Source organism: Anabas testudineus, chromosome 11 (genome assembly GCF_900324465.2).
Source record: "Anabas testudineus chromosome 11, fAnaTes1.2, whole genome shotgun sequence".
Lineage (NCBI taxonomy): Eukaryota > Metazoa > Chordata > Actinopteri > Anabantiformes > Anabantidae > Anabas > Anabas testudineus.
In genome coordinates, this window is record NC_046620.1 from 19,410,737 (window position 1) to 19,420,192 (window position 9,456).

At 42.5% G+C, this 9,456-nt stretch overlaps 1 protein-coding gene across 1 annotated transcript; it reads right to left on the reverse strand.

Moving 5' to 3' along the window:
- Nucleotides 1-818: 818 nt before the first annotated feature.
- Nucleotides 819-9,020, reverse strand: tent5bb (terminal nucleotidyltransferase 5Bb). The gene is made up of 2 exons (XM_026349584.2): nucleotides 8,419-9,020; nucleotides 819-2,553 (listed from the first exon to the last, which is right to left on the reverse strand). Exons 1-2 carry the CDS (start codon nucleotides 8,572-8,574, stop codon nucleotides 1,531-1,533), a joined length of 1,179 nt encoding a protein of 392 aa, XP_026205369.1. The 5' UTR covers nucleotides 8,575-9,020; the 3' UTR covers nucleotides 819-1,530.
- Between the last annotated feature and the right edge of the window lie 436 nt (nucleotides 9,021-9,456).

Here is a 9,456-nt window from a genome sequence, read left to right on the forward strand (position 1 = left end):
GTATGTTTTCCTCAGTGTTTCTGCAGCACTTTGAAGACATGTCTGACAGCAAACCCACTGAGGGGAAATGTCCCTTGTTGCATTTATATCTCGCCCTCTTAATCACTCTGACAGACATTTTACTTCAACACTTTAATAAAGAAATCGATGAGCATTTCTCTCAAACGTTCCAGCACTTGCTCCTTTCTGCCTGAATCAGAAATAACAGTAAGCAGCTGCATGCCATTCATGCCTTACTAAATCTCTAGAAGTCATCCCCCATGCGAAAGTAATTAGGATAAAATGTCTTAGCATGAGGAAAGGTGGCCTAAGCAAGGATGAAATACTGAACTGTTCTGATCATCCAGGAAGTGAAGTGCTGGAATGCATCGTTACATTTGCTGAAAAGCCAGCAGTCCCATTTACCACCTGGTCCTCAGCTGCTCCCTCAGAGCTCAACTCAACAGCAACAGCAATCTTCCCTTTCTGCATGAGGCCAAGGAAACCCCTTGTGTACAAGTGGAAGGAAATGGCTAATGTATAGGCTTGGGCTCATGGGGGCTAAGGTTTGAACAAGTAAGTGTTTGTGTCAGGCCAGACGGTGTCTGGCTGATGGAACACAGACAACAGCACACAGGGGAGTGTGTGTGATCAAAAAAGATAGTGAAAAATAGATAGGGAGAGGCACAGAAAGAGATGAGTGAGATACGGGGAGTAGAGATAAATAGAGCAGAGTGACGCATGTCGCTGGAATAATCAACCCGTCAACTGGACCGAATTAAAAATACTTTGCCCTCCTTTGTTAGTGCACATGTAAATAAAGACCAGTGTACCACATCTTTACATTTTTGACGTTTTTAATGATTTAAAAACAAATACCCTGACCCTGGATATAGAAATGTACAGTAACCTGGTTGAAAAAGTTTAAAAAAACAGTTCGTACATATCATTTAATATAAAGACATTTTTTTCAAAGTCATGTTCAGGCACTTGTAACCACATACAGTCTTTGTTTGTCATGCTACACAAGAAGGTATTTCTTTGGTCCTTTATCCCTCCCATACAGGTCAAGTGAAACCACAGACAGAACAAAATAAAATAGCTTTCTGGTTTCGTACCAAGTATTTACAATTCATTAAAGACCCAATACAAGCCTCTATCAGACAAGAAACAGGACTAGTAAAGTTCCTCCGTCACATATTAACCCTTCATATTTGTCCATACATGTCAACATTGGTTATGAAACAACAACAGAATTAAAGGGTAGAATAATAATAATATTAATATTAATGGCTCGAATGAGTTTAGTTGTTTTTTTTGTTTTTTTTTGTTTACAGCAGTATTAATCAATATAACTTAGTGGAATGGTTCGGATGTAAGATTTGGCAAAAAAAAAAAAAGATCAATTAATTTCCTTTTGTTCGCACAGGGCCTTAAACCAGAAAGCCACATTGCTGCAGAGGTACCATGCACTCCAATGAGTGCTCAGCTTACATCAACGTAAAGTTAAAACAGAAAGCTCTCCGGACACCCTAACACAAAAGTTGCTGCTCAGCTGCAAGGCAGCCATGTTTGGTAAGAGTTGCATGTGGCCATTGGAGACTGAACTTGTGCCACATAGTAATTGCTGAAATTGACATCCCTGACATAGGGGGCGGGCTGATAGTAGCAGGTGATGTTAGACAGAGCAGGAATAGCATTCTGTTCAGCCATTACGCGCAGTGCGAGAGCAGATATAAGTGCCAGCGTCTGGCGGCGCTCGTGGCCCATCAGACACACAGTGCTCTCGTCCACCACTCGCCTGAGTGTCACCAGGTACTCGTAGCGTTTGTGCTCCATGCCCGCAAAGTGGTTCTGCAGATACGCCTCCAGTTTTCTCTGCTGCTCGCTTATGTCGGGAAAGTCGATGAAAAAGCGTGAGCACATGTAGCGCTGCATCTGTTTCATCTGAGACTCAGAGGATGGGCGGAAGCCTCGCACCAGCAGGTGGCAGTACTTGAGCAACCCGCCACCTCTGATCTCTTCTGGGCTGCGGGTGGCAATAATCTTGGAGCGTAGGTGGCTGAGAGCTTCCTCGAAGTCTCCGTACATGCTCTCCCCCTGCACGGTAGGGTGGAAGGTCTCGGACATGGCTGTCTCTGAGCAACGGTCGAAGAGCAGCAATGAGTCCAGACTGATCTGGAAGGAGTCGACACTGAACTCAAACTGCCTTCTCAAAGAGTCCACAAACTTCAGTTCCACATTCTTGCCGGTATTGTTGGACAGCGAGATGAGGCTCCAGCGGTCCGTCTCATTACAAACTTTCACCAGTTTCTGCACGTACGCCTCCTTCAGGGCGAGTGCAGTGATTCGCTCCCTGCATACCCCTTCAGGCAAGAACTCCACCAGGCAGTCCAGCACCACGTCCTTCACCAGCCTGAAGGTTTTGTCATCAGTCAGATTTAAGCCAAAGATCAGGTCCAGGTCTTTGTACCCAAGGCCGTTGTCCTGGTGCAGCACGTGGCTGGCTGCTGAGCCATTCAGCCTAACGTCACGCACTTCTACGCCTTGCTCCTCCAGTCGAGCCCTGACCACCTGTAAGATGCAGAGACAGGGAAGAAAATGTAGTCATAGTTATCCACAAAAAGATAACAATCAAAGAGGCTGACAAGGAAAACACAAGTTTGTACATGCAGTATGCAAGAGTAAGCTGGAGGAGGCTTTTTTATCCTTACTACTTGAAAGAAAAAGAATCTGAGGAGCATCCAATCCAATTTATTAAAACTAGTAATGAAAAGTGAATGTATAATGAGGCATGAACACAATGCTCACTATATTGTCCAGTTTGATTTTTACACACTTCTTTGGACATCCAATTACTTTTACTAATTTCTACTTAATCTAAAAAATATTTGATAGGATAAAACACTATTTGCCTTTTCATATACTTAAATATAAGAAAATAATCTACCAATGCAGAAGCTGCTCTACATCTCAAGCTAGGGGACAACAGGTGAAACCTGGAGAATATTCTAGAAGCAGATAGTGTTTCAATACGTGGCTGAAGGACACATCTAAAAAGTGGTTCCTTCCTTCTGACGACGGTGTCATTTACCATAACTCATCCTGTTGCCCGAGGATGACAGTGACCTACATACTGTACAATACACAATAAATAAGTTGAAGCTGAGCTAATTTGAAACGCTCCTTTTTGTACATGAAGGGAGCAACATCAGCACGACAAGGATAAGCTGAGGAAAATGACAAGTCAATGCTTGTCCACTGACTTCTCTCCACACAATATAAAAAAACATTTCAGCTGTGAACTTTTAAACTCGTAGCCTGCGACCATGTTGAGAAAATACGATTGCCTCGCTGTTGTATAAACAGCCTTTGGCAAGGAAAAAAGAAAAGTTTATCTGGTTATTGGAACACACACCATGCACACAGTGCTGCGATGCTTGGGAAAAGTGCTGGGCTGCAGACAGCTGACATGTTTGTGTGTCCTGTCTGTTGCATCATTCAAATGACACGACAGAGAGGAGGCAAACAGCCAAACAAGGCCTATTCTGAGACAACTCTGAACACAGCTGTTTGTTGCAAAACTCACTGATCCATATGGGTATGTTGTTTTCCTGCTCGCTGTCAGTTTGGCTTGGCTAGCAGAGTAAGTTTGACATTTGGATTGAGATTTCACAATGCTATGTGTATCCAGTTAATTATTTTTAATAGTGCTCCCCTACCTGACAGTGTTTATTCCTCAGACAAAAATAGCATGGTCAAGTGTTTCCAGTAATAGCTTAAATCTTATGGTATGCTGAGCAAAATGAGCAAGGTGCTTTTATATTGTAAATACTTCCTTCAGCTCTACCTGCGGTCTTTATTTTTGCAGCAAACCATACTATAGCAAAAGCATACCTATTAACCGAAAAAAGATCATTTAAACCTTTGTGTTTGTGCTGCGATCCCACAGATTATATATGTGTAAAAAAGGCATTTTTTTAAATGTGGCTATGGCTTTTTTTGACATAGCCTTTAATAGATTACTATGTCCCCTTCCTCCAAGCTAGACAATACATCAGACTCCAGCTTACTGACATGACAAGTCGTATCACTCGTCCTATCTCACAATCAAATTCGTTTTTTTCAAAAAAAGCTAAAATATTCCAAACCAAAGGTTATAATGACACATACACCTTTAAAGACAAAACCTCTGAAGAAGATGATTTCTGTCACCTAAACCCTGGGAGACAACTTCAAAGCCACAAAAATGCTTCAAGAATACATTTTTTATACTGAAATATTTATTAACACTTAAAAGGGAAACCCACAGCAGCATTTGCTCTGACCTCACACTCTAACAGTTGGTCTGAGTTAACAGCACGCCATCATCTGCCTATCTGAGGGTCCCAAACAGAGCACACGAGGAAGCACAGCTCTGCCGTTCCTGCCCTGCAGTACTCATAAAACAGGCTAGTACACTTCTCACACAAGGCACCAGCACCTGGTGAGCCAGGCGAGGGGAGACACTTCCGTTGATGTTTGAGCAAGAAAAGCATTGTAAAAAGAGCCACAAATGAACCAGACAGTCTGGTGTTGACAACGCCTTGGCGTAACATAACAGTCTCTCCACTCTTCTTCTCCAGTCTCAATAGTTTCCTTGAGTATTTCATTTAAGCTGTGGCCTGAATGTGTTTTTATTACGCCAGTTTGAAATGACCCAGCCGTTTACCAGCCCATAGTCCCCTGGACACCAATAAGAACTCTGGGCAGTGAGTCAGACAAGCCATCTGCCAAGGAAATGGCGACAGCAAATGAGAAGTTACGAGTCCCTGACCTTCGCATCCACTCCAAAACTAACCCAACCAGTCAGTCGTACAGTAGCTTGGCAGGCAGCAGGGGATGATGATGATGGTTTTTCCTCTGATCTAAAAAGCTTCCTTGAATTTCCTATGCACGGGTGGTCATTTCACCTGTAGGCCTAGACCAGAATGAGTCACAGGGTGAAACAGGGTACTGTTTCTTCCCCAAAGTGAAGGATGTTTTCAATGTAGGAGTTGTTCATCTGCTTCAAGGCTTCACAGACATTTTAATGTCACTGGCCTCTTAAATGTTTTTGATAGGATTCTATCCAAGGGACCCATTTGGGGATAATTTTGTTGAATTGGATTAGCTCAGGAAGCCGTGTAACATAAAACTTGTGAGAGTGAAAGCTACAGCAAAATAGTAAACCCTTTATATCCTCTGACATTTTTATATTATTGTGATTTAATAATAAAATGAAGCTATTTATTTTGACAGTTGCCCTTGGAACCAGCTTAATGGGTCCTGAAGGAGATTACTGGCACAACAGTATAACATACTTTACAAAGTACAGTTTTAAAAATACTTTGTAGAAACATGTCCTTTTCCTAATGGAATTTTATATTATTATTTTTATTATTATTTTATTATAGCAACTTATATTTACAAACTTAATAAAATAAAGGAAAACGTCAACTGTTTCTGTTACTGTATGTTTTATTCTAGAAAAATCAACTGGCACAGTAATAAGTAAGTATTAAGTAATAAGGTCATGAGCCAAAGTCACCTCAATATACCCACTGCTTTCCAATTTTTGTGTTATCGTTGGGTTAACTTAAATTTCCCACTGAGAAGACCTGCAAACACTTGATCTGTATAGGTTTGCAATTATAATTAAAATACTATTTTGCAAAAAAAAAAAAAAAAAACAGAAAAAGACTTTGACTTTGGTGTCATGACCTTGATTACCTCAATGGTACCTGATTCCCATGAAGAGATGTAAAGTTCTGCACATTTTGATGTACAAGAGTCTTAAAAGCAAATATAACAGAAAATAATAGTTGAAAGACCAAAGTGAATCTTCCCAGGTTACCTCCTCTGTAGGGAGGTTGCACAGTCTTAACAATAGCCCAGTGAGGAGTTAGTTTACAGTCTGGCAAGGGCCTCAGTGGAGTCAGGCTACTAGGAGTCTTCATTTACCACAGTGATATGTTGTCAACCCAGACTCACCAGCCCAGTGTTATTACAGACACTAATCCACTCCTCATATTCTATACTTCAAATCCAGGCTATTCACTACCATCCATGAAAGTGAAGTACTATGGTGAAAGCAAAGCATTGAGGAGAAAAAGATAAGAGAGCTATCTCAAACATGTGCTGTAGACAAAATTTGGATTTAATGTGATAGCCTGCAGAGCCGGAAAATGAGACAACCCTCTTGGTGGCCAACAAAAACACTATGGCCTCCATACCTCTGCCCCCACACAAGAACCCACTCAAAATCAAATTGCACAAGCTATGGCACACACGTGAGGTTTCTGTGTTTATCATCATGCAGTATGATGCTATAGGGCTACTGTATATCCCACTGAGTGAAAGTCTATGGTCACCAGACACTCTGACTGACTGTGGGCTGTTGACTGTCAACATTTAATGAAACAAAGGTGTCAGGAACAGTACTCATTTTCTTTCACTGCTCACATGGCTGACTCACAACCAGACCACAAACACATGGTATTTCAATATGGCCCTCAGACAAATTCACCACTGAAAGGGGCTCCTCTGACTCTCTGGGAGTGTGATCCCTTGGTCACCTTACCCAATATCAGTATATGATGACAGAACAGACTCTGTAATCATTCCTATCAATCTCAGGGTACAGAGCTCTGTCTGGTGTGGTACATAGGCTAAAAGTAAATGACATTAAAGCAACACCGTGGTGGTTTTGTTTGTTTTAGCCCATTTACCATGAATCACAAATGCCTCACATTACTGTCAGCCGTTTTCCAAAACACGTCTCACACTGGTTTATATATCTGAATGTGGTTTCCTTTCTTCCAAGCAGCCATTGGTTTCCATTTATGTTTATATGGTATGAAAATCAACTTGGAGACACTTGAAGCCTGCTTTACATATTCCATGTCGGGGAACATGTCTGCTTTTATTTTTTGTCAAAATAATCCTTGCATGTTGACACAGTGCAGACTTTTCAAATCCATCTGTACTTACAGGTGCGTTAGGCTAACAACATTTACAACATGCTTTGATTATATTATAGTTTTATTATCAAGTTAAATATTCTTTGTATAATTTGTAATTAATATGCTACTGACCTGAGGCAGGATGTTGGCAGGTAACTAGTGAGGTATTGTGTCAACTTTAATATTAAACAGTTATTGTTAATGGATAGAATGAACGTAATTATCATAAAACATGTATATAATGTAATAATGTAGCTTATTTTGTTTTAATAAGAGACTGTGTTGAGCTGTGGGCTACTTTTCCTAAAAGCTGGTTTAAAAGCTGCTTAAAATCTACTGTGGCCTAAAGAAATCTTTATTCTTAAATTTTTGGGGTTTCTGGTGTCAACTGTGCTGCATAATAACGGAAAGACTTTAGGGGGGTGCAGATAGAAAGGACCTCCTTTATTCTATAGGTCCTTGAAATGTTATATGTGTGTGGGCAGGGGAGGTGGGGGGAGTGGGGGGGGGGGTCCCCACAGGATCACCACAGAAAGTATGAATCACTCAGCTGAAAGATGAACCTGGATTACAGGCAAAGGCATCTATTTAATCTTCAGGAAAATTGCAGGTCAGGCTATTCCCTATACGTTTTGTTCTTCAGTTATTATCTCTGCCTCATTTTCACAAGAGCTGTGAAAAACGGAGCTGTGGTGAGCCAGTGGAAAACTGCAGTAATGCTGTTAGATCATCCCCACTCTTGTGTCTGTGTTAACAGTGCGGGTGATCAAATGTCTTTTTTTTTTTAAGATGTAATGAGCTCTGCCATAAACCACTGTACAAAATGAAGCACATAAAGTACTCAGAGTGTCCCACACAGGTGAGAGAAGGACGGTAATAAAGTGCATTGACTTTGTTTCTAGAAATCTTCCTAGTGTCTAGAGTCCAAATTCAAACTTTTTTTATTGTAGCAAGGTGTGGAATATCCCTTTAGAGCAGGAAGACTGATATTTCACTTGCTAGAATTTTCCAGAATGTGCCGTTCACAGAACGACCTGTTACCTGAAACACACACCTTTGCTCTTGTTGTCACTGCTTTATCACCTGTCAGGATGAAAATATGTGCCGTGCTCTGCTGTCCGTGTGTGTTATTTAATGTCTGTATGTGTGTGTGTGTGTGATGGTGTGCTGGGTAGGGGTTACACACACATAATCACATCATAATAGGTTAGTTACTGTAGGAATAACTAACTAAGACATGTTGATAGCTGTGATTTGCAGGCTGCTTTGTCCAATTGAACCCAAATAAATCATATAATACAAATGTGCCAGCTACAGTTCACACAAACCTGTTGGGACTGACTTGATTCACACCACAGTAAGTCAAACTTTTTATCAACAGTGTCCCCGGCTCCTGGACACTTCACTGTAAACAAGAAGACAACTTTAAAAACTGCTGTGGGAACCGTGGTCTCACCTGAACTATCTGCCGGGGCTGCACGGACAGCGTGGGGAAGTTTCCGCGGCCGTGGATCGGGACGCTCTCCCCCAGGATGGAGTCCAAACGCCTCACCTGATCCCAACACAGCACGCTGACCCGCCGACTCTGCTCCGAGGCATCACCGGAGGACATGACGAACGGGACTCAACGGGACGTCCAGAGAGGGAGTGAGAGTGTCGGGGAAATAACAGACGAACGGCGGCGCAGCGCGATCCGCAAACTGAAGAGCCGGCGCTGTTTGGAGACGTGTGGATGAAGTGGAGGCGCGCAGAGCACCGGCGCGTCTCTGTCTGTCTGTCTCCTCTTCTGGGACGCGTTTTAAAAAGCTCCAAAGTGCAATGAAGGGATGGAAAAGTTTGGTTCAACACCGGGCATCTCCACAACAGAAACTCCTGGTTCCAGTCTGTAGCTCTCCCTCTGTCTGGGTCTGTCTGTGTCTGTCTGGGTCTGTCTGTGGCTCTCAGCTGTCTCTCTCTGCAGATTACAGTCGCCTCTGGGCTCGCACCGGCTTTTTACCGAGCTGGGATTAAGACCAGCCCTCCTATTGGCTGGACGGAGATTTATGAACGCTTCAACATACAGAAAGCTGCAATCAGCGCGCACACAGACACACACCCACACCCCGTGCGTCAAATAGCAGGTTCAGGGACTGTAGGAAATATGGTAATTACTAGTTAGGCACGGTTTAAAGATGCAGCTTCTCGTGAACTGAACACGTGAAGTTCAGGTCACGTCTGCCAACTGTTCTTCACTTTTTATTTAGGCCTTAGAACAGTAAGGGACAGGAAGGAGCTGATAGACAGAGTGGAGAAGATAGAGAGACATCTTCTGACTGTCTGAAACAGTTGATTTGGGATTTTTTGGCCAAGCTCGAGCTGAAACACACTAAACCACGTCCAAGTCTGGTCACAAAAACCAGCTCTCACCCAGAAAAACTAGTTCCAGACTGGCCCCTGCTGGTCTAGAACTACAAACCACTTGAGTTCCTCACCCATGTGCTGGGTGAGGAACTAT

Bases quoted from the DNA above. Each gene is read 5' to 3' on its own strand.
- tent5bb (XM_026349584.2), bottom strand. From the start codon at position 8,574: ATGTCCTCCGGTGATGCCTCGGAGCAGAGTCGGCGGGTCAGCGTGCTG. The intron at 2,554-8,418 runs GTGAGACCACGG...TGCATCTTACAG, and splicing joins AGCCCCGGCAGATAGTTCAG to GTGGTCAGGGCTCGACTGGA.